We start from the raw sequence: 24,822 nt of genomic DNA, 5'->3' as shown, positions 1-24,822 counted from the left end.
TTACAATGGTGGAATGTCATCAGTTAAGGCTATTTTCACTTCTTTTGTGGATCTTCAGTGGCTTCAAGCCGTCTGGATGTATACGTGCAAGTCACAAGGGATATGGCTTAGCTTGGGCTCAGAGGCCTGACACTTCAGTTGTGACTGGTTGTGATGTATTTTAATTAGAGATGATGGAGATTTGCCTAGTGTGATAATCCCTCAGTTGGGTGAATATCTAGTGTGTGGCAGCCACTATTTCAGAAACTGATGGATCTGAGAAACTTCCATGACTTAAGATAAGGATTTATCTAGAATGTTACTTTTTTTTTTTGAGATGGAGTCTCGCTCTGTCACCCAGGCTAGAGTATAATGGCGCGATCTGGACTCACCTCAACCTCTGCCTCCCGGGTTCAAGAGGTTCTCCTGCCTCAGCCTCCCAAGTAGCTGGAATTACAGGTGTGCACTACCACGCCCAGCTAATTTTATATTTTTAGTAGAGATGGGGTTTCGCCATGTTAGCCAGGCTGGTCTGCCTCAGAGAACAGAACAAAGCCTGTTCTAGCGCCTGTCCTAGAATGTTACTTAAATGAACTAACCTGTGGGACGTAGCCTAAAAGGTAAAGCCAGGCAGTTCTCAATACAAACAGGCTGGGCTCCAGAAGTCTCCTTGTTTAGAGTTAAGGAGTAACCTCAGTGCCCATGATGCCCAGGAAACCATAAGATAAAACAGCCCTTGGGCCGGGAGGTGGCTCACACCTGGAATCCCAGCCCTTTGGGAGGCCAAGGGGGGCGGATCACGAGGTCAGGAGCTCGAGACCAGGCTGGCCAACATAGTGAAACCCCATGTCTACTAAAAATACAAAAATTAGCCAGGCATGGTGGCACATGCCTGTAGTCCCATCTGCTTGGGAGGCTGAGGCAGGAGAATTGCTTGAACCCTGGAGGTGGAGGTTGCAGTGAGCCGAGATTGTGCCACTGCTCTCCAGCTTAGGCAACAGAGTGAGACTTCATCTTAAAAAAAAAAAAAAAAAAAAAACAGCCCTTGGTCGTGTCAGACCACACCTTGAGGTCTGTTGGGGGCAGTGTGGAGAGGAGGGGAAGTTGTCCATTACATCCATGACTCTGGGTGACTCCAGCTGTAGGGACACCCTTCAGCCTGTGAGTGGGTCATATCTTCTTTGTCATGCCTTGCTACCTGCTGGTCTGTCCCCCTCCCGAGTTTCTGGTCTCCTTGACTGGACCCTGCTGGTCTGAGCTGAGGAGGGACCTCCCTGCCTACTTGTGTCTGATTTGAAGCAGTGGCTCTAAAATATCTCCAGGAAGACTGGGATTTGCTGTGGGGCTTGAGGACATGCCCATTATCAGGTTAAGGAAGGTTCTTTCCATTCTTTGATTTGCCTGTGGGTTTTTAATTTTTTTGAATCATAGTCTCACTCTATCACCCAGGCTGGAGTGCAGTGGCACGATCTTGGCTCACTGCAACCTCCGCCTCTTGGGCGCAAGTGGTTCTCGAGCCTCCACCTCCCAAGTAGCTGGGATTACAGGTGTGCACCACCACACCCAGCTAATTTTTCTTTCTTTCTTTTTGAGACGAAGTTTCGCTCTTGTTGCCTAGGCTGTAGTGCAATGGCATTATCTCGGCTCACCACAACCTCCGCCTCCTGGGTTCAAGCGATTCTCCTGCCTCAGCCTCCCGAGTAGCTGGGATTACAGGCGTGTGCCACCACGCCCAGCTAATTTTGTATTTTTAGTAGAGATGGGATTTCTCCATGTTGGTCAGGCTGGTCTCCAACTCCCAACCTGAGGTAATCTGCCCGCCTCAACCTCCCAAAGTGCTGGGTTTACAGGCGTGAGCTTTTTCTATTTTTAGTAGAGATGGGGTTTCACTGTGTTGGCCAGGCTGGTCTGGAACTCCTGACCTCAGGTGATCCCCCCAACCCCAGCCTCCTAAAGTGCTGGGATTAGGGCATGAGCTACTGTGCCTGACCAGGTTTGCCCAAGGGTTTTAATTGATTTTGTTAATTTTCTGTATCTTTTTTTTTGGCAGGGAAGGGGGTCTTGCTTTGTCGAACTGGCTGGAGTGCAGTGGCGCAGTTACAGCTCACTGCAGCCTCAAACTCCGGGGCTCAAGCGATCTTCCTGTCTCAGCTTCTCGAGTAGCTGGGATTACAGGTGTGTGCCACCACACCTGACTCATTTTTTAAATTTTTTTGTAGAGATGGGGTCTTGCTATGTTGCCCAGGCTTTTCTCAAACTCCCGAGCTGAAGTGATCTTCCCACCTCAGCCTCCCAAAGTGCTGGGATTACAGGTGTGAGCCACTGCACCTGGCCTTTCTGCATCTTTGTTTTGTTTTGCTTTGTTTTTTTGAGACTGAGTCTCACTCTCTTGCCCAGGCTGGAGTGCAATGGCACGATCTCGGCCCACTGCAAGCTCTGCCTCCAAGGTTCAAGCTATTCTCATGTCTCAGCCTCCCAAGTAGCTGGGATCACAGTAAAGACGGGGTTTCGCCATGTTGGTCAGGTTGGTCTCGAACTCCTGACCTCAGGTGATCCACCTACCTCAGCCTCCCAAAGTGCTGGGATTACAGGCATAAGCCACCGCACCTGGCCACCTCCACTTTCTTGCTGGGAAAGAGTTCATGACGTGGGCCTGAGCTTGGTGTTCCCGGAGCCCTGGTGAAACAGGAGTGTTCCCTTTTCCCCTTTGCAGGGCATGTGACAGGGGTGTGGCTCACTTCTTCGGTGCCCGAAGCTCAAACCCCTAAGGGGGAGCATGCAGTCAGGCAGGTGGAAGGAGCGCAGGCTCCGACCCCACAGCGGCAGCGCAGCGTCTTAGGGTTGTGTTTATAGCTGCCAAAGCCCCAGTGGGCATGTGTTACAGTGTGCTCTTTCAGCTTAGCTGTCCGCAGGCTTGTGTTAATCAGCTCAGTTAGACCCTCTGCCCTATCTCAAGGACAAAGGGCTTTCTCTATTCTGGGGTTCTTGCCTTAGTGTACTGGAAAAATCGGATCACATGTGGGCTTGGAGAACGAGTACAAGGTTTTACTGAGTGGTGTAGGTGGCTCTCAGCAGATGGATGCGGGGCCCAAAGGGGGTTGGATTGGGAAGGTTGTCTTGCCCTGGAGTTGGGCCGCCCAGCAACTGGGCTGTCCTGGATTTCCCTCGGTGTCCGCATCATTCCACTATCAATGGCCCGCCAGCGTCTATTGGTATGTTCTTCTGCTGGTGAGTTCCTCTCGACGTCCAGCTGCTTGTGTGTGTCTGCTTAAGGTCTCAGGCTTATTTGGGCACAAGATGGGGTGCGTGGCAGGCCAAAAGGCAACTTTTTGGCCACAAAAACAGAAATGTTTGTTCTCACTTAGGTCCAAGGGCACAGGCCTGAGGGTGGAGCCCTCACCAGGGTCCCCGCCCTTCTCTACCCAGCACTTCCCTGCCCCACTCCCATATAACTGAGAAGCTAGATTGGAGCTGAGAGGTGAGAGGAGCAAGCAGCAGCAGGGTTTGGGGGGTGGGAGGTGCCAGGAGCAAATGAGGCCAGATCCCAAAGGTAGGGGGCCTTGGGTTCTCATGGAAGAATCCTGCTGGCCTTCTGCCTTCACTGTGTTGGGCTCCCCAGCCTCCTGCTGGGGCCACCCCACGATGTCCTTCACATCCCAGGGCACTCTCCTAGGGAACTGGGTGGTACGACTTCCTCCATGGGCCTCTCACAGCCAGTCTCGTCTCCTGCTGCTCAGAGCACCACCCAGCCACTTGGAAGCCCCTGCCTATTCCCACACTGTCACCTTGCATCTTGGCAGGAACAGCTTCCTTGGCCAATAACCTCATCCAGTCCCTCAGCTCCCAAAGCCAATGGCAGCACCGCGTGGCCTGGGTTCCTGCAGCCTTCCTGACACCCCTGGGCTGGCATTCTTGGGGTCGGACAGGCCTGCTTCCCACCAAACAGGTCTCCCAAAGCGAGTAGGTTGCTCCTCCTGCAGCGTGGCCTTTGTCTCCCGTTCCTTGTTTGGTGTCCTGGTGTTTTCTCCACTGGAAGCGCTGGAGCAGGCGCTCTGCCCTGTGTCATCACCTCCCTGACACAGGAACGCAGAACGCCGGATCCTTCCGAGTGGCAGTGCCACCACCACCCGAAAGACAGTAATAATGCAGAGGGGAAGCAGGCATCCTACAGGTGTGTTCGAGGAAATAGGCTTACTCTCAATTCTGGACTGTTCCACCCCAGCTCTTATGGGCCCTGAGAGTTTGGATTTTGGACTGGGGTGGTTCAGAGGCTCATCAGAGCTCCCAGCAGCAGCTCAGGCTCAGCCTTCAGGCCCCTCCAGCCTCAGGCAGGGTTTTGGCCACCCCAGCATGGTGGCCATGTAAAACAGAAGCAAGATGAACTAATGGGGAAAAGAAAGGAAAAATAAAACAGACATACAAGTCAGTAAGGCCAAAAGTTGTGTTAAATTCAATAGACATCAAATTACTCTGTCAAATTGCAATACATTTCCATGTGCAGATGCTGGTGACTGTGCTGGCCTTGCTGTAGGCAGGTGACAGGTGTGTGCTGGCCCAGAGGACAGATCACCTTTCTAGGAGTCCTACTCTAAACAAGGTAAAATCTGGTCGGGCGTAGTGGTTCATGCCTGTAATCCTAGCACTTTGGGAGGCCAAGGCAGGAGGATCACTTGAATCCAGGAATTCAAGACCAGCCTGGGCAACATGGCAAAACCTCGTCTCTACAAAAAATATAAAAATTAGCTGGGCAGGGTGGCGCATGCCTGTAGTCCCAGCTACTCAGGAGGCTGAGGCGGGAGGATCACTTGAGCCCAGGAAGTCAAGGCTGCAGCATGCCACTGCACTCCTGCCTGAGTGATCTTCCCAATAGCTGGTGTTTTTTCTTTTAAGCAGTTGGGATCTAAGTACAGAAGGTTATTTACCACCTGCCTACCTTATCCCTGTCCTCCAATATCAGAGGCCTTGTTTAGGGAGGAAACACCCTCACAACAAATGAAAGTGGCTCCTGGTGAGCACCTTGCTAGAATGCCTTGTAGAACTCATTTCCTTATTACCTTTGTTTCTTTGACTACAAGATAAGCTGGAGCTGATGGAAGTTGAGCTCTCATTCTGAAAATCGGGACATGAAAGTTAACCTCAGCCTAGGTCCCAGTTTACCACGCTGGGTCCCACCGGCAGAACTGTGGCCAGTGGCCCTGTTCTTTCTAAGGGTCACTGGTCAGGAGGCCAGTAGCACAGGAGACCCCAGTAGCAGCAGCAAGACCCTGGTTCTTATCCCCCCAGGGCAAGCAGCAGCCACTTGTCATCCTCAAAGCTCAGGTCCAGCACTCAGTAGGTACTCAGTAAGTGACTGAAAAAGCCTCGAAAGGTTTCTAGAGAGCAGGAAGTCTCCATTTTTTCTCCTTAATGTCGATTCTCACCTGTGCAGAGTCACCGGCACTGTCAGTTCCAGACTCGGTGGGTGGGCCCGAGGGCAGATGGACATGCTTGTCTGCACCTGCGCCTGTGTGATCAGAGCAAGCTGTGACTATAGGTATTTATTGCGACTCAGGTTGGCACACTAGGCTTGGGCTCTCTGTCACCAAAGGACTCCTCAGAGAGAGATTTGGCTGCCTCTCACAAGGCGTCAACCCTCTGTCTGTTCCAGATTCCACAGTTTAATCCATCTCCAAGATTCATTCCAGCTGTGGATGGTGGGGGGAGATGGGGAGGAGGCTCAGCCTCCATGATCGATTGATTGGCACAGGAGGCCCTGCCTCTGCTTTTGAGGGGCCAGCTTCTTGCTGATTTGAGACAGCAGGGAGAGCTTGAAGTGAGTGTTTTGCTTAGTCCCATACCCTGATGAGCTCCGGGCCAGGTTCTATGTAATTCCATCCAGTCAGGTGCCTGGGGCGGCTCCATTCACAACTGGGGCCTGCAGCCAGTGGAGTGACCACTGACAGCCACATGATTGGAAAGTGGCAGACTCAAGGGGTCAGTCAGGGCATCTGATTTAATCCATGGGTTAGTCTTCTCCCTGTGGGGTCCCAGAGGTGGCTCCCACTTGCTGTGGGAAGGAGGCAGGAGCAAAGCCTGCTGCCAAGTGAGAGCACTCCTGAGTGGGTGAGGGGGCAGGTGAGCATCTTGGGGAAGTCAGGGCAAAGAAGGGTCCCCTCTGAGCCTTCTGCTTTTCTCCACATCTTTGTTCCTGAGGAGAAAAAGCAACTTGGGGTTATGTTACTGTCTTAGTCCACTCAGGCCACCCTAACAAAATGCACAGACTGGGTGATTTTTTTTTTTTTTGAGACGGAGGCTCACTCTGTTGCCCGGCTGGAGTGGCTTAATCCTGGCTCACTGCAACCTCCGCCTCCTGGGTTTAAGTGATTCTTCTGCCTCAGCCTCCTGAGTAGCTAAGATTACAGGCATGCGCCACCACGCCCAGCTAATTTTTGTATTTTTAGTAGAGATGGGGTTTCACCATGTTGGCCAGGATGGTCTCGATCTATTGACCTTGTGATCCACCAACCTTGTGATCCACCCGCTATGACCTCCCAAAGTGCTGGGATTACAGATGTGAGCCACCATGCCCAGCCCAGACTGGGTGGTTTACAAAACAGAAATTTATTTCTCACAGTTCTGGGGCCTAGAAAGTCCCAGACGAAGGTGCTGGCCAGGTAGAGTCCATTATGAGGCCTTTTCTCTTGGCTTGTAGGCGGCCGCCATCTTGCTGTGAGCTCACATGACCTCTTAGGGAAAGCAAGCTCCCTGGGGTCTCTGCCCATCAGGACATTAATCGTATCAGATCAGAGCCACATCCTTATGACCTCATTTAACCTTAATTGCCTCCTAAAAGCGTCACCTCCAAATAGTCACGTGGGAGTTAGGGCTTCAACGTGAATTTGGAGGTGACACAAACATTCGGCTCACAGCATTGCCATATTGTTTCTTAGAAAAACATGATCCCAATTTTATTTTATGTCATTGTTTGATTTACTAGAGTTTCTGTCACACACAGTAAGTTAGGAACAGAAGGAAACCTGGCAGTTTGAGGAGGGGGGTACCTTTGTTTTAGGTCTGTTTCCCCATGTGAGTGCCTCCGACAGATGGTATCCCTGAACCGAGCTTCTGGTACCTCCAGCCTCCCTGCCTGCCAGTCAAGGGCCCTGGGGGAGCTGAGGAGCACAGCTGAGAAGCTCTGGAACAGTCACCGGAACTGAGCTTGCTGTAATTGATGGTAACGCATGTCTAATGACCATAATTAGTCCGGCAGCAGTGTACGGGGAGCACAAAGGCACGGTGCTGAGGGAGCTGTTGTAGGCGCCACCCAAGCGGCAGCTGGCAGGGCAGATGTCCCCAGCATGGACTGATGGTGGCAACCAAGGCACAGCGGTTCTCCTTGGTAACAGCTTTTTAAGTTTTGCTTTTGCTTATAACACATATATAGTAAAAATGCATATATATATATATATATATATATATATATATATTTTTTTTTTTTTTTTTTTTTTTTTTTTGAGATGGAGTCTCGCTCTTTCACCCAGGCTGGAGTGCAGTGGCGCGATCTCGGCTCACTGCAGGCTCCGCCCCCCGGGGTTCACGCCATTCTCCTGCCTCAGCCTCCCGCGTAGCTGGGACTACAGGCGCCTGCCACCTCGCCCGGCTAATTTTTTGTATTTTTAGTAGAGACGGGGTTTCACCGTGTTAGCCAGGATGGTCTCGATCTCCTGATCTCGTGATCCGCCCGCCTCGGCCTCCCAAAGTGCTGGGATTACAGGCGTGAGCCACCGCGCCCGGCCAACATATATATTTTTTTTGAGATGGAGTCTTGTACTGTTTCCCAGGCTGGAGTGCAGTGGCATGATCTTGGCTCACTGCAACCTCCACCTCCTGGGTTCAGGCAGTTCTCCTGCCTCAGCCTCCCAAGTAGCTGAGATTACAGGCTTGTGCCATCACACCCAGCTAATTTTTTTTTTTTTTTTTTAGTAGAGATGAGTTTTCACCATGTTGGCCAGGCTAATCTCGAACTCCTGGCCTCAAGCCTGCCTCAGCCTCCCAAAGTGCTGGAATTATAGGCGTGGGCCACCGTGCCCAGCCTCAAAGGCATAATCTTTTTTTTTTTTAATTATTATTATTATTTTTAGACGAGTCTCCCTCTGTCGCCAGGCTGGAGTGCAGTGGCGCGATCTCAGCTCACTGCAACCTCTGCCTCACACAGTTCCAAGCGATTCCCCTGCCTCAGCCTCCCAAGCGGTGGGGACTACAGGCGCACGCCACCACGCTTGGCTGATTTTTGTATTTTTAGTAGAGACGGGGTTTCACCATGTTGTCCAGGATGGTCTCGACCTCTTGACCTCAAGATCCGCCTGCCTCCCAAAGTGCTGGGATTGCAGGCGTGAGCCACCAAGCCCGGCCAGAAATGTGTAATCTTAAAGAAATAAGGCTTATCACATCTGATTGCCTCATAATGGCACCCTCAAGAGACTCACAGGTGACACCACAGGGCCCGAGGGTGACAGGTATGCTGTCTGTGCCCAAACTCGTGCACATCTGCACCCTTCTGGTCGCCCACGATTACAAACACTCTGCCTCCTGTAAATACATCTTTGTTTGTAGGTGTCAGTACCCCTGTAGGATAAATTCCAGGTACAGAATGGGAATTTGGAGATTAAAGATTATGCACTTTTTCAAGGTTAACCAGCATCTCAAAACTCTTCTCTAGAAATGCTCTACAATGCATACCCCATGAAGAGTAAATGGAAAGGCACACGTATTCTTCACTTTGAGAGTTTTTTTTTTTTTTGACATGGAGTCTCGCTCTGTTTCCCAGGTTGGAGTGCAGTGGCACGATCTTGGCCCACTGCAGCCTCAGCCTCCAGAGTGGCTGGGATTACAGGCATGCACCACCATGCTCAGCTAATTTTTGTATTTTTACTAGAGATGGTGTTTCACCATTTTGGCCAGGCTGGTCTTGAACTTTTGACCTCAGGTGATTCGCCCGCCTCAGCCTCTCACTGTAATTTGAGAGTTTTAATTGGAGAACAGTAAGTCCTGTGGGTTTTGGTATATTTTTTTAAAATCCTCGGGTCAGGTGTGGTGACTCACAACTATAATCCCAAGCACTTTGGGAGGCCAAGGTGGAGGCTCACTTGAGGACAGGAGTTTGAGACCAGCCTGGGCAACATAGTGAGACCCCATCTCTACAAAAATAAAAAAATTAGCCAGGTGTGGTGGCATGTGTATAGTTCCAACTACTCAGGAAGCTGAGGCAGGAGGATCGCTTGACCCCAGGAGGTCGAGGTTACAGAAAGCTATGATGATGCTACTATATTCCACCCTAGGCAACAAAGACAGACCCCAAAAATAATAAATACAATAAAAATCCTCAACACTTAGTATGGTACCTGGCTTTCAGATGTTTGTTGTTGGATAAGTAAATGATTTAAAAAAAAATTTTTTTTTTTTTGGCCAGGCGCGGTGGCTCACGCCTGTAATCGCAGCACTTTGGGAGGCCAAGGTGCGCGGATCACGAGGTCAGGTGATCGAGACCATCCTGGCCAACATGGTGAAAACCCATCTCTACTAAGTATACAAAAATTAGCTGGGCATGGTGGCGTGTGCCTGTAATCCCAGCTACTTGGGAGGCTGAGGCAGGAGAATCGCTTAAACCAGGGAGTCAGAGGTTGCAGTGAGCCAAGATCATGCCACTGCACTCCAGCCTGGTGACAGAGCGAGACTTCATCTCAAGAAAAAAAAAAAATTTTTTTTGGAGACAGGATCTCACCATGTTGCCCAGGCTGGTCTTGAACTTCAGAGGTCAAGCAATCCTACCACCTCAGCCTCCCAAAGTGCTGGGATTATAGATATAAGCCACCTTGCCAGCCCCTAAATACATAAATGAATGAATGAAAGAATGCCACATATTCTGCGGCAGCTCTGCATTTCACACCCACATGAATACACTCATTACACTGCATGTGCCAACATTGACCATGCTCCTTTCACTATTTCAATTGGGCCTGTAATGGACGGTGTGGAGGTGGCTTTCCTCACCCCGGCTGTCAGAGCATGCCAGGGTCCTCTGTGGAGGGACTGGGTCCTGTGTATCCTCCGCCCACATGTGACGCCTGGCCGTGATCTCCACGGGTGCTCAGGAAGGAGCTGCTGAACAAGATTCAGGGGCACATGGGACATCTGTGCTTGTCAGAGGCCGTGCAAGGCTCTGTGAGGGAACGGTTCCAAAGGCAGGTCCAGAAGGATGTTAGAGGCTGGGTTTCTTTTAAACAAAAGAGCGGCATGATGTGTTTGAAGAGGGTTGGCCTGCAGGTGTGTATGAGGGATGAGAGGGGAGAGACTTTCCTCCACAGGTCACAAAGGGCAGGAGAGGGTTAGCACAGTAGGGGCCCAGGGAGGGGTAAGTGGAAAGTTGATTGTTGAGGCGGAATCAATAGGATTTGAAAACAGAGGGACCACAGAGAGGACAGCCGTTGTCTGTTTTGAGCCAGGAGAGATTAGGAGGAGGAGAGGGTCATTACGAGGAATAGGCAAACACAGGCCAATTCTGGGAGCGGCCTTTACCTGGCTATCCAAGGGTGTCCACTTGCTGTGACTGTCACCCAGATCTGTAAGGCCCAGATTGTGGGCACGGCACCCCATGAGCATCATTCCAAGTGGGCTGTCCTCGCTCATGGATGCTGGCAGTGGGAGGAACTAAAACAGACAGCTGGAGCTTCTTTTTTTTTTTTTTTTTTTTTGAGACGGAGTCTCGCTCTGTCGCCCAGGCTGGAGTGCAGTGGCGCGATCTCGGCTCACTGCAAGCTCTGCCTCCTGGGTTCACGCCATTCTCCTGCCTCAGCCTCCCAAGTAGCTGGGACTACAGGCACCCGCCACCATGCCCGGCTAATTTTTTGTGTGTGTGTTTTTATTAGAGATGGGGTTTCACCGTGTTAGCCAGGATGGTGGAGCTTCTTGAAGATAAAGTAAGATTGTTAGAAAATTGAGTCTCCAGGCTGGGCGTGGTGGCTCACACCTGTAATCCCAGCACTTTGGGAGGCTGAGGTGGGTGGATCTCCTGAAGTCAGGAGTTCGAGACCAGCCTGTTCAACAGGGTGAAACCCCATCTCTACTAAAAATACAAAAGTTGTAATCAATAAACAATTTAATTCTCTTAAAAAAAAATTAGCCAGGTGTGGTGGCGCATGCTTGTAATCACAGCTACTCGGGAGGCTGAGGTAGGGGAATCGCTTGAACCCAGGAGGTGGAGGCTGCGGTGAGCTAAGATCGCACCACTGCACTCAAGTCTGGGCGACAGAGAGAGACTCTGTCTTTAAAAAAAAAAAAAAAAAAGAAAGAAAAAAGAAAAGGGAAATTGGGCCACCAAACTGGAAGGCTGGCTGCCAGCCAATAAAAGGGACACTTTTCCTTCAGCCATTTCAGAAGGAGCCTCGGTGCAGTCCAAAGAGACTGAGTGAGCCAGTGGGGAGGGACCTTGGGTGTGAGGTGGCGGGAACCTGCAGTTCAGCCTGGCACTCAGGGAGAGGGGGTGTTTTCTGAAGCTTTGAGGCCAAGGGCCACAGTGGCCACGGGCTGCAGGGAGCCGGCACCAAGTATAGCCTGAAGTTTCTGCTTAAATAAATATGTGGAGGCAGAGGAGGGCATCTGTGAAGAGACAGGGCCAAGCTTGAGTGATATTCACAAAAGCAGTTTGAGGAATATCCACTCTGATATAGTTCAGCCTCCCAAGGGGATGTATCCTGATGCCCTCATTCCTGCTGATGATTTTTCATAGACTTGGTGATAGAAATTTTAGAAACAGGCCAGGTGCGGTGGCTCACGCTTGTAATCCCAGCACTTTGGGAGGCTGAGGCAGGTGGATCGCTTGAGCTCAGGAGTTCGAGACTAGCCTGGGCAGCATGGTGAAACCCCGTATCTGCTAAAAATACAAAAATTATCTGGGTGTGAGGCTGGGTGTGGTGACTCACGCCTGTAATCCCAGCACATTGGGAGGCCAAGGCAGGTGGATCACTTGAGGTCAGGAGTTCGACATTAGCCTGGCCAACATGGTGAAACCCCATTTCTACTAAAAATACAAAAATTAGCCAGGCATGGTGGTGAGCGCCTGTAATCCCAGCTACTCAGGGGGCTGAGGCAGAAGAATTGCTTGAACCCGGGAGGTGGAGGTTGCAGTGAGCCAAGATTGCGCCACTGCACTCCAGCCTGGGAGACAGAGCAAGACTCCATCTCAGAAAAAAAAGAAAAGAAAAGAAAATAGAGTTGCTGGCGGCTTTATTTTATGGTTCTATCATAATTTACTTAACCAATCTCATGTATTAGCTATTTTGGCTGTTTCTATTAAAGTTTATGTTCTTATTATCAAATTAGACAAATTTATGTCTAATTAGCATGACTAATTTGTGCCATGGACATTCACTGCCTGAGTACTTGTGGTTAAGTCTCTGCATGTCTGCAACTTTGTGCCGCCATCTATTCTACCTTAAAAGTTTAACAGGGTGTGTGGATTCTTCTTGTAATCTTCCCATTTTTCTCATATTGCTTTTTCCAATTTTAATTGAGTAAGAAACGTTTTGGAGAAGGTGGGACACTATCCTGTATATATATATATATATGCGTATGTGTATATATATATATACTTTTTTTTTTTTTTTTTTTGGAGATGGAGTTTCACTCTTGTTGCCCAGGCTGGAGTACAGTGGTGTGATCTCGGCTCACCGCAACCTCCACCTCCCGAGTTCAAGCGATTCTCCTGCCTCAGCCTCCCGAGTAGCTGGGATTACAGGCATGCGCCATCATGCCCGGCTAATTTTGTATTTTTAGTAGAGATGAGGTTTCTCCATGTTGGTCAGGCTGGTCTCGAACTCCTGACCTTAGGTGATCCACCCACCTCGGCCTCCCAAAGTGCTGGGATTACAGGCGTGAGCCGTCGCACCTGGCTGACACTATCCTATATTAAGCACCAGGTTTGTGGTCAGTCCTTGGATCTGGTTGCTAATTTTTTTTGTCTTTTGTTCAAAATCCTGGTTTATAAAATTTGTTGCATGTGTGCTTAATAAACTAGCACTAAGTGTTGAAGTGGAAATCTCTTTTTTTTTTCCGAGACAGAGTCTCGCCCTTGTCACCCAGCCTGGAGTGCAATGGCGTGATCTCGGCTCACTGCAACCTCCGTCTCCCAGGTTCAAGCGATTCTCCTGCCTCAGCCTCCCAAGTAGTTGGGATTACAGGTGCCCGACACCATGCCCGGCTAATCTTGTATTTTTAGTAGAGATGGGGTTTCTCCATGTTGGCCAGGCTGGTCTCGAACTCCCGACCTCAGGTGATCCGCCCGCCTTGGCCTCCCAAAGTGCTGGGATTACAGGCGTGAGCCACCACGCCCGGCCTGAAGTGGAAATCTCTAAGGAAAATTCTTACAAGGATATCGCTTGAGCTCCTTCAGTTTTGACTAGTGAGTTTTTGACAGAAAAGATTCATCTGTTATGTAGGGAATAAGAAAGGGACACTTGTAAATGACTAAATATCTATATGATATAATCAAACGGAATTGTCATCTGAGCACTAATTCAGTTAGTAGCTGACCATGTTAAGAGAGTCTGATTCTGGCCGGGCACAGTGGGTCATGCCTGTAATCCCAGCACTTTGGGAGGCTGAGGTAGGTGGATCATGAGGTCGGGAGTTTGAGACCAGCCTGGCCAACATAGTGAAACCTTGTCTCTACTAAAAATACAAAAATTAGCCGGGCATGGTGGCACGCACCTGTAGTCCCAGCTACTTGGGGAGCTGAGGCAGGAGAATCACTTGAACCCGGGAGGTGGAGGTTGCGGTGAGCAGAGACCACACCATTGCACTCCAGCCTGGGTGACAGAGTGGGATTCCATCTCAAAAAAAAAAAAGAAAAGAAAAAAGCCTGACTCTAAGAGAACATTTTTTTTTTTTTTTTTTTGAGACAGGGTCTCTCTGTCCCCCAGGCTAGAGTGCAGTGGCAAGATCTCAGCTCACTGCATCCTCTGCCTCCCGGGGTTCAAGCGATTCTCCTGCCTCAGCCCCTCAAGTAGCTGGAATTACAGGCAGGCACCACCACGCTTGGCTAATTTTTGTATTTTTAGTAGAGACGGGATTTCACCACGTTGGCCAGGCTGATCTCGAACTCCTGACCTCAAGTGATCCACCCGCCTCAGCCTCCTGAAGTGCTAGGATTACAGGCGTGAGCCACTGTGCCTGGCCTTGAAGCCGTCTTTTCACCTAGCCCTACCTGCACAAGCTGCAGCACCAGGCTTTTTACTTGGAAGAATGCGGCGCCATTGGCTGTGCTGCCCATGGTGGAATCTGGGAATGACCCTGGACTCTTCCCTTCTCTGACACCCGTGTCCCGGGGCATGAATCCTGGGGGTTCTCTGACTGCCCTGTAGCTGACCTGCAGACCCCACAGCTGTGTATACCTTGACGGTGGCTGCCCTTTGACTGCTTCCCCTGCAGTCCAGCCCTGCCCCTGTGCAGGTCTCCTCTCTGCAGAGCAGGGATGGCTTTTCCAAATTGTAGGGCCCATTATCTTGTTTCTCTGCTTAAAATCTTTCAGTGGGTTGTTTCATCTTTTCTGGCACTTTCTTCATCAGGCTTTTCCTCTCCAGTTTTATAACAGCACCCCCACCCCGATGCCAGCCTGCCACTTGCCTTTATCAGTATGCAGCATCTCGGGTGCCCCCTCTTCCCCAGCACTTCTTGAGACTCGGTTCAGGGGTTCAGGTGTCCCCAGCAACAGGCACCTGCCTGGCCCTGCTGAGTGCACATAGCTGTGACCAAGGTTTGCCCTCATGGGCTATGCCAAACTGCGACCTGTCTCTCCCCATTCCTCCCCAGACTGCGCTCTAAGGATAGCACTTAGACCCATGTCTTAGCGGGGTGCTCAGTATCCATCATCCAATTTGGTGATAAGGTGGAGTATTCCTTTCTCCCGAAGGGTTCTATGCAAAAATCTTCAGACATAACGCCAGGGCTCACATTTTCTCATGGTTTGTTTTCTCTCTAGAAAATGAATCGTGACTTGTCCCCGTCTCTCTTATCTAGGGGTAAGCATCCATGGCATTCAGGACGAAGATCCCCCTGACGCCCAGCTCATGAGGCTGGATACCATGCTGCTGGCCGAGGGTGTGTGCAGGCCCGAGAAGAGAGGAAGAAGAGGAGCCGTGGCTATGGCTGGCACAGCAACACCAGGTGGCTGTCCAAATGACAATAGCATTGAGCACTCTGACTACAGGGCCAAGCTGTCCCAGATCCGACAGATTTACCACTCTGAGCTAGAGAAATATGAACAGGTGATCTTTCTGCATGTAAGAGTTTCTGTCATGTGAATGCGCATTTGTCAAAGCGAAATACGGAACGCTAACCACCTTTCTTTCGTGGTGCAGAACAGGGAGTCCATGCAGCTGGTCGCTGCAGAGGTGGCCGATTGTTACTGAAAGCCCTTTCCATTTACTTAACAGTCACCCGCTGGTATGTGAGCCACAGGGGGTGGCAGGCGGCCGCTCCGCTGTGGAACCTGCTGCCCTGTGCCACCCTGCTGCCTAGTCACAGGCCGGCGTGTCTGTGCTCCCACCCCAGGCCTGTCGTGAGTTCACCACGCACGTCACCAACCTCCTCCAGGAGCAGAGCAAGATGAGGCCTGTCTCCCCTAAGGAGATTGAGTGCATGGTCAGCGCCATTCACGGCAAGTTCAGCGCCATCCAGATGCAGTTGAAGCAGAGCACCTGTGAGGCGGTGATGACCCTGCGCTCGCGGCTGCTCGATGCCAGGTCAGGGCCTGTACGCACCCAAGACCTCAAGGGCCAGCTCTGAGGGACTGGAGGGAAGTAGTGCTGGCTTGGGTTGAAGACAGCCCTAGAGGCTGTGTCCGCAGTCACGGTTGGAGACCTCACAGCCTCTTGGGAAGAAGGCCTGAAGTATTGCTGTTTTCATTTTTATTTTATTTTGTTTTTATTTATTTATTTATTTATTTATTCGAGACTGAGTCTCACTCTCGTGCCCAGGCTGGAGTGCAGTGGTGCGATATCCACTCACTGCAACCTCCGCCTCCCGGGTTCAAGCGATTCTCCTGCTTCAGCCTCCCGAGTAGCTGGGATTACAGGCGCCCACCACCATGCCCAGCTAATTTTTGTGTTTTTAGTAGAGATGGGGTTTCACTATGTTGACCAGGCTGGTCTCGAACTCCTGACCTCAAGTGATTGCTGTTTTCAGAACTACTGGAAAATCATACTCAGAACTAGAGGTGGGGGTGGTACTGGAGTCCCAGCATATTAACGCCTACTAAGACTGGTTGTTTTTGCAGGCACAAGCGGCGGAATTTCAGCAAGCAGGCGACAGAAGTGCTGAATGAGTATTTTTACTCCCATTTGAACAACCCTTACCCCAGCGAAGAAGCCAAAGAAGAGCTGGCCAGGAAGGGCGGCATCACCGTCTCCCAGGTGACGTTCTCTCCTGCCATGCCTCACCACGCCTGGGAGGAGTGGATGACTAGGTCCCATGAGGACACCCAGGGAAGTTTGTTAAATGTGTGCAGAGGCCAGGCATGGCTGCTGGAATCCCAGCACTTTGGGAGGATGAGGTAGGAGGGTCGCTTGAGGCCGGGAGTTCGAGACCAGCCTGGGCAACATAGTGAGACACTGTCTCTACAAAAAATTTAAAAAATTAGCCGGGCTTGGTGGTGTGCATCTGTGGTCTCAGCTCTTTGGGATGCTGAGGTGGAAGGATCACCTGAGCCCAGGAGGGTGAGGCTGCAGTGAGCTATGATGGCATCACTGCATTCCAGCCTGGGTGACAGAGTGAGATCCTATCTCTGAAAAACAAAAAAAGTGTGGAATAGGAGCCAAGTCTCCAGGCTCTGAGTCAGCCAGGCCAGCTCAGATCCAGGCTCTGCATTACAAATGTGGGACTCTGGCGCTCTCCCCGTTCATCTGTGAGGCAGGGGTGCAAGTGTACCCGCAGAGAGATCTGGGGACTTCCTGAGGGATGCAGATGGAATGCAAGGTCCCAAAGGTGATGCTGTGGAGTGTGAGCTCCCTGAGGGACACAGACGGAGTGTGAGCTCCCTGAGGGACACAGACGGAGTGTGAGCTCCCTGAGGGACACAGACGGAGTGTGAGCTCCCTGAGGGATACAGAGGGAGTGTGAGCTCTCTGAGGGATACAGACAGGGTGTGAGCTCCCTGAGGGATACAGACGGAGTGTGAGCTCCCTGAGGGTTACAGACGGAGTGTGAGCTCCCTGAGGGATACAGAGGGAGTGTGAGCTCTCTGAGGGATACAGACAGGGTGTGAGCTCCCTGAGGGATACAGACGGAGTGTGAGCTCCCTGAGGGTTACAGACGGAGTGTGAGCTCCCTGAGGGATACAGACGGAGTGTGACCTCCCTGAGGGAGTGTGAGCTCCCTGAGGGATACAGACGGAGTGTGACCTCCCTGAGGGATACAGATGGAGTGTGAGTTCCCTGAGGTGATTGAGGTGGAGTGTGAGCTCCCTGAGAGGTACAGATGGAGTGTGAGCTCCCTGAGGTGATTGAGATGGAGTGTGGGTTCCCTGGGGGATGCTGTGGAGTGTGAGCTCCCTGAGATGACGTGGTAGAGAGTGTGAGCTCCCTGACTCTATAGCCTGGTAGGCAGCCACCAGTGTCCTCTGTGGAACTGGGGGTGAAGGAGGGAGACACTAAGACCAAGAGGCTAAGAAACATTTCTGAAGGTTTTTTTTTTTTTTTTTTTGAGACGGAGTCTTGCTTTTTCACCCAGGCTGGAGTGCAGTGGCGCGATCTTGGCTCACTGCAAGCTCCGCCTCCTGGGTTCACGCCATTCTCCTGCCTCAGCCTCTCCCAGTAGCTGGGACTACAGGTGCCCGCCACCACGCCCGGCTAATTTTTTGTGTTTTTAGTAGAGACGGGGTTTCACCGTGGTCTCGATCTCCTGACCTCGTGATCCGCCCGCCTCGGCCTCCCAAAGTGCTGGGATTACAAGCGTGAGCCACCGCGCCCGGCCTCTGAAGGTTTTAACATGGGAACAGTAAGTCCAGGCAGCCTATGGCAGCAAGCCAGGTCCAGGCCATACCCCCTCGGCAGCATGAGTGTGTGGAACAGGGCCTGGGTGCCGCCCTCCCACCTGGGCAGGCACAGCCCCACAGCCTCTATGGCAGCAGGAATGGCAGGTGTTGACCCACAGCATGGCTTGCTTCATGTCACCACAGCCCTCCCTACTTTGCAGCTGGAGGGGCTGAGTTTCTAGTCCTTCACCACCATGCTCTGCCCCAACCCAGGCTAAGTCCAGTCAAGTCTCTGTGACAGAGAGCAATTGGAACCCCTCGGGGTCACGCAGGCAGCAAAACATCCTGGGATCATAGTCACATATCACTTTGCTCATCGAGATCTGCTGTGGTGTCAGAAACAAGGCCAGGGCTGGAGCAAGGGGCCGCGCCTCTGGGTCTTCAAGGCCCCTGGAGAAGCGTGAGACATTTGGCCCCCAAGGAACAATTGTCTGGAGGACAACCAGGGCCGCTTCAACCAGGATGGAGCCTCTGGGGCCTCCCACGTGGATCAAGAGAAGGCTGCTCATACCCCAGGGGTAGGCAGACACTATTTTTGGAACAGAGAGCACACAGACAGGGATCCTTCATTTTATAGTTAACATTGCAAGGATAATGTAAGTACACCAAATGTTGGCCAGGCATGGTGGCTCATGCCTGAAATCCCAGCACTTTGGAGGCCAAGGCGGACGAATCACCTGAGGTCAGGAGTTCGAGACCAGCCTGGCCAACATGGTGAAACCCCGTGGCTACTGGAAATACAAAAATTAGCCAGGCTTGGTGGCACGTGCCTGCAATCCCAGCTACTGGGGAGGCTGAGGCAGGAGAATCATTTGAACCCGGGAGGCGGAGGTTGCAGTCAGTCGAGATCGTGCCACTGTACTCCACACTCCAACCTGGGTGACAGAGTGAGACTCCGTCTCCGAAAAAAAAAAAAAAGTACAAAAATTAGCCAGGCTTGGTAGCATGTGCCTGTAGTCCCAGCTACTGGTGAGGCTGAGGCAAGGGAATCACTTGAATCTGGGAGGCAGAGGTTGCAGTGAGCTGAGATCACACCGCTGCACTCCAGCCTGGGTGACAGAGTGAGAAAAAAATGTTTGAAGTAGCAAAGGTCATCCACAATCCTCCTCCATCCCTCGGCTGTTTCATTTCTGTGTGTTATTACACTATATGTTTATTTTGCTTGCTTTGGGATACTGAAATGTGGCCCTAGATGGGCATCTGAGGACGTCTCCATGCCTGTAGGAAGGCGCTGGCCCTGGAGTGCTCACCCATGTGAATCTGCCCAGGCGACATTTTTGTTGTCACGACTAGAGGAGGGAAGTGCCCCTGGCACCCAGTGGGTGGAGGCCAGGGATGCCGCTCAGCACCCTGCAGTGCACAGGATGGCCGCCACAGAGCAGATGGAGCCCAAGCATCAGCAGTGCCACCAAAGATGACAAGCCCCTCCCTGGGGGACTCCAGTGCCAGTTTGCAGTCAGAGCTGGGCTGATTCCACCTTGGCCGTGGACTAGCTCCTTTTTCTCCTGCCTCTGCTTTCTTACAGCAGGGACGATAACAGCTGCCTCCCAGGTCCTCATGAGGATGAGGCTGGGCCTGGAATCCCAGCATTTTGGGAGGCCAGGGCGGGAGGAACTCTCAAGCCCAGGAGTTTGAGACCAGCCTGGGCAACAGAGCGAGACCTTATCTCTAAAAAAAAGAAAAAAAAAATTTTTTTTTGAGACAGAGTCTCACTCTGTTGCCCAGGCTAAATTGCAGTAGTGCGGTCTTGGCTCACTGCAACCTCTGCCTCCCAGGTTCAAGTGATTCTCCTGCCTCTGCCTCCCAAGTAGCTGGGATTACAGGCATGCGCCACCGTGTCCAGCTAATATTTGTATTATTAGTAGAGATGGGGTTTCTCCATGTTGTCCAGGCTGGTCTCAAACTGCTGACCTCAGATGATCCCCCCACCTCAGCCTCCCAAAGTGCTGGGATTACAGGCGTGAGCCACCACGCCCGGTCAAAAAACATTTTTTAAATAAAAATTAAGAAAAATATATAAATATATGAGGAGTGCTTAGCCTAGCACCTGGTACATTCCAACTACCCCTTCAGAGTTCACCTTGTTTTCATTTGATAAGTTTGGGATTCGATCGCAGTTACTGGATCCCCAGGTCTCCCTGGCTGTCACTTTTCCTGAAGAGAACAGGGAACGTAACCTGCCGCCTGCTGCAATGGCAGCCAGAGGCTCTGTCCCCGCCCATCTCAGACAGTCTTGTTTTCCTTCCAACCTCTTCCCAGGTCCAAGTTCCAGCAACACCCGGTTTTAGGCAGCAGAGTTCTAAGAGATGCTGGCTCCAGGGTGTCCTCAATCCATGTGGACATCTCCCTGGGTCCGTGGTTCAGAGGGCACCACCTTCTCAGTCCCAGACTCTTCACAGCCCCAGGGTGCAGTGTTGTCTTCTAAGGCAGTGGGAGCAACGGGCATCCCAGGGAACCCACAGACTGCGTCGTGTCTCAGAAGTCGCCGGGTCAGCTCCTCCAGTGATTCCTGTGTGTCCACAGGTCTCTAACTGGTTTGGCAACAAAAGAATCCGGTATAAAAAGAACATAGGGAAGTTTCAAGAAGAGGCTACTATTTACATGGGTAAAACGGCTGTGGATACCACGGAAGTTGGGGTCCCAGGGAACCATGCCAGCTGCCTGTCAACACCCAGCTCCGGTGAGTGAGGCTGGCCCAGGGACAGTCATCTGTACCCACGTGGACGGCCACTGAGCTGCATCTGGGGAGGCCACAGTGGGACCACATCGCCCTTCCCCCAGTGGTCAACTCTGTGTAACTCTTTCCTCGGTTTCAACTGTGAGAGTTCTCTTCCTCTTGGCCGTGATCCCAACCAACAGATACCTGTGCTTTGGGGACAGAATGGCGATACTAATAAGAAAAGACATGAAAGGGCCGGGCGCAGTGGCTCACGCCTGTAATCCCAGCACTTTGGGAGGCCGAGGTGAGTGGATCACCTGAGGTCAGGAGTTTGAGACCAGCCTGGCCAACATGGTGAAACCCCGTCTCTACTGAAAATACAAAAAAAATTAGCTGGGCATGGGCTGGGTGCAGTGGCTCACACCTGTAATCCCAGGCTGAAGCTGGCAGATCACGAGGTCAGGAGATAGAGACCATTTTGGCTAACACAGTGAAACCCCATCTCCACTAAAAATACAAAAAATTATCTGGGTGTGGTGGTGGGCGCCTGTAGTCCCAGCTACTTGGGAGGCTGAGGCAGGAGAATGGCGTGAACCCGGGAGGCGGAGCTTGCAGTGAGCCGAGATCGCACCACTGCACTCCAGCCTGGGCGACAGAGCGAGACTGTCTCAAAAAGAAAAGACAAGACAAGACATAAAAGGACATTAGTAGTGTGATGGGAAGGGCCCTGCTGGCCTCCCTGGGGTGGGGGGCTGAGGAGCAGAGGCCAGATGCTGAGGAGGAGCAGGAGCCACATTCGAGGCCTCCTGCCGGCTGAGGGGCTGGGCGGGTCCCACCTGAGGAGGTGCCACGACTCTGCCCACCCGGGCTCCCATCTCTTCCAGGCTCCTCTGGACCCTTCCCGCTGCTCAGTGCTGGGGACGCCTTCCTCACCCTGCGGACTCTGGCCTCTCTCCAGCCTCCTCCTGGGGGAGGCTGCCTGCAGTCCCAGGTGAGTCTCAGGCACTGTCCCACAGCGCCCAGGTGGGTGGCAGGTTCTCAGAAAGGGTCATCTTGTCAGCCACCCCTCAGCCTTGGGGCAGCTTCCCCAGAGGTCCCAGCAGCCACACAGGCCATGCTGCGTGGCCACCTCTGGGGCACAGCTCTGCAGGGCCCCACTCTGTAATGACTGTGCCCTCCCCCACCTCCACCTGTCACCACGGCAGCCGCTGGGAACAGTCAGTGGGGATGAACCCCAAGATGAGGATTTTGGCTGTGGAGGGGAAGGGCACCTCCTAGAGGACTGTGGGAGGACATGGTGTCCTTCCCTCGAGAGGGAGAGGGAGGCGGCCAGCAGAGGAGGCCGGAGGAGAGATGGGGCCTTCCCTCGGGCTCAGACCTGGCACCCTCAGTGCCGCAGCTTGGCCGGGAAGGCAGGTTTTGCGCCAGTACCTCCTCTCCTGCTGCTCTGATGCAGAACTGAGGGCACCCTGCTTGACCACAGTGAGGATTCGTTTTGGCCACCAAGAAGAAAAGGAGCCACGGGTCTGGGGCAGCTGACACACCCACCCCACCCAGGCCCCGTGGCCTCCCACTCCCCCTTGGTGGCCACAGGGGCCTGACCCCAGTGGCAGGGGAGGCCGCGAGTGGGGACCGTCTTGAAGACACCCAGGAGGCCCAGGTGTGATGTGCCCAGCACAGGCATGAGTCTGTGCGGAGTGTGCCAGGGCCCTGCAGAGCCAGGTGCCCCTCCCAACTCACCACTCTCCCAGGGGCTCAGAGAACAGATGCCTCCTGTGCCGTCTGTGGGGTCCCACCTGGTCCTGGGAAGTGCACATCCCACACTGCCCTGCTCTGGCAGCTGCCCCCCATAACTATGCAGCCCCCAGCCAGGGACACACGTGAGGGGCCTCACCTTGCCCTTTGCACTCCTGGGACCTGACTACGTGCCAGCAGCTGTGTGTCCACCCCAGTGCAGAGCAGAGCGCCCCCGGGTGGTGCACCCGTCTGAGTTGCTCCCACACTCATGGGCAGAGCAGTCCCAGCCCCTTCCTTAGCCTGTACCGTGCCCACCATAGTAGGGGTGGGTCCTGTGGACAAACGTCTTAGCACCCTTGGACCTGACGCCATCTTTGCACTGCAGACAGAGCCCCCACCCCTCATGACAAGTGGATGCCTCCCACCCTCCTTGCTGCCCAGCCAGGCCAGTGTTGGGCCAGGTTTCAGAGCCCCTTTTTCCCATCGAGTCTCACCATGACGCTCCGGGCGTCATCATGGGCTCCAGGCCTGACCTTGCCTCCCTGCCCCTTACCGGGCAGGAGCCCTTGCTGTACCCGATGCCAGTCAGTCCTTTGCCCAAGCCCCAGGGAAGCCACTAGAGGCCAGTTTTCCTGCCGGGGAAGCTCGTCCATGTCCCATGTCAGGTGGCAAGGCCAGCTGTGACCCAGGACTGACCCCTCCATCCCTTCCCTCCTCCACTGAGCTGGAGGTCATCTGTGGATCTTTTCCAAGCCTTCCCAGGGACCCCTGGAGGCTCCACCTGCGACACGTGGGCTAGGTAGTCACCAGTCTCACGGCCACCCACTCTGATGCTCAGTCTCTGTCGTTTCAGGCCCAGGGTAGCTGGCAGGGGGCCACCCCCCCACCTGCAGCTGCCTCACCTGCTGGAGACCCTGGCAGCATCAACTCCAGTACGTCTAATTAAGTTTTGGGGATAAGCAGGAAAGAGTGCCGTGTGAGCTGCCGTGTATCGCCAGCCACTGCTTTGTTACTGAACATGCTGCCGATGACCTCAGAAAACCCAGATGGGTGGTGGTGCCCATGAGCCCCTGCTCCTCAGCCAGGCCAGTGGCGCCGGCTCATGTGTCTGCTGGGACTCGAGATGGCCTGAAACGCCACTCATTCTCCCACCTCAGTTCGTTTTTTTGATAGTAATTTTATGGTAACGCTATGAATTGTCTGTTCTAGGACTTGGCACAGATTTTCCCATTAAAATTTTTGACTTATTTTAATTCCGATGTCTGTTCACCAGATTTGTTTTGGATGGTAGTTGACACCGGTCACAGCTGCAGTGTCATGTGTGCTGTGATTCTGCCACTCATCTGCGCCGCACAGTCACCGACTCCCAACACTATCTTCTGTGGGATCGTATCATTCTGTTCTGATTTTAAAATGTGCTGGCTGGGTGCAGTGGCTCATGCCTGTAATCCCAGCACTTTGAGAGGTCGAGGTAGGAGGATTGCTTGAGCCCAGGAATTTGAGACCAGTCTGGGCAACATAGTGAGACCTTGTCTCTACAAAAAAATTCTGCTTTCAGATTTTTTTTTTTTTTTTTTTGAGACAGATTCTCGCTCTGTCACCCATGCTGGAGTGCGGTGGTGTGATCTCGGCTCACCACAACCTCTGCCTCCCAGGTTCAAGCTTTTCTCCCGCCTCAGCCTCCCAAGTAGCTGGGATTACAGGTGCCTGCCACTATGCCCAGCTAATTTTTTGTTTTTTGGTAGAGATGGGGTTTCACGACGTTAGCCAGGCTGGTCTCGAACTCCTGAGCTCAAGTGATCTGCCCACCTCAGCCTCCCAGAGTGCTGGGATTATAGGCTTGAGCCACCACGCCCGACCCCCGCCCCACCCCCCAAAATTTTTTTAATTAGCTGAGCATGGTGGCACATGCCTGTAGTCCCAGCTACCCAACAGGCTGAGGTGGGAGAATCACTTGAGCTCGGGATGTTAAGGCTGCAGTGAGCTGAGATCACACCACTGCACTCCAGCCTGGGTGACAGAGTGAGACCTGTCTCAATTATATATATTTATTTTATGTTCGGAGCTCAATTTTACTGGGAATTAGTTTTGCACTTTTTTCGGGTTTTGCTCTATTTGCTGTTTTGCTGTTTTTTTGTTTTTTTGAGACAGAGTTTCGCTCTTGTCGCCCAGGCTGGAGTGCAATAGTCCCATCTTGGCTCGTTGCAACCTCTGCCTCCTGGGTTCCAGCGATTCTCCTGCCTCAGCCTCCTGAGTAGCTGAGATTACACGCATGCGCGCCACCATGCCCAGTTAATTTTTTTTGTATTAGTAAAGATGGGGTTTCACCATGTTGGCCAGGCTAGTCTCAAACTCCTGACCTCAGGTGAACCATCTGCCTTGG

General features: G+C 52.4%; 1 protein-coding gene across 4 annotated transcripts in view; it reads left to right on the top strand.

Moving 5' to 3' along the window:
* PBX4 (PBX homeobox 4) overlaps window positions 1-23,692 on the top strand; it is a 65,579-nt gene extending 41,887 nt beyond the window's left edge. For 3 of the 4 annotated variants that reach the window (XM_055236134.2, XM_055236133.2, XM_063616419.1), the window contains exons 3-8: window positions 15,031-15,278; window positions 15,565-15,755; window positions 16,289-16,424; window positions 20,567-20,723; window positions 21,587-21,693; window positions 23,293-23,692. In XM_055236134.2, the coding sequence (XP_055092109.1) occupies window positions 15,031-15,278; window positions 15,565-15,755; window positions 16,289-16,424; window positions 20,567-20,723; window positions 21,587-21,693; window positions 23,293-23,385 (932 nt within the window). In that variant the 3' untranslated portion in view covers window positions 23,386-23,692. Of the gene's footprint in view, window positions 1-15,030; window positions 15,279-15,564; window positions 15,756-16,288; window positions 16,425-20,566; window positions 20,724-20,902; window positions 21,694-23,292 lie in introns of those variants that run through there. The other variant, XM_055236135.2, reaches the window with a different exon arrangement.
* The last annotated feature ends 1,130 nt before the right edge of the window (window positions 23,693-24,822 follow it).

This window comes from Symphalangus syndactylus, chromosome 13 (assembly GCF_028878055.3).
Source record: "Symphalangus syndactylus isolate Jambi chromosome 13, NHGRI_mSymSyn1-v2.1_pri, whole genome shotgun sequence".
NCBI lineage: Eukaryota > Metazoa > Chordata > Mammalia > Primates > Hylobatidae > Symphalangus > Symphalangus syndactylus.
Note: the sequence above shows the minus strand (reverse complement) of the source record. Positions and strands in the feature narration are given on the sequence as shown.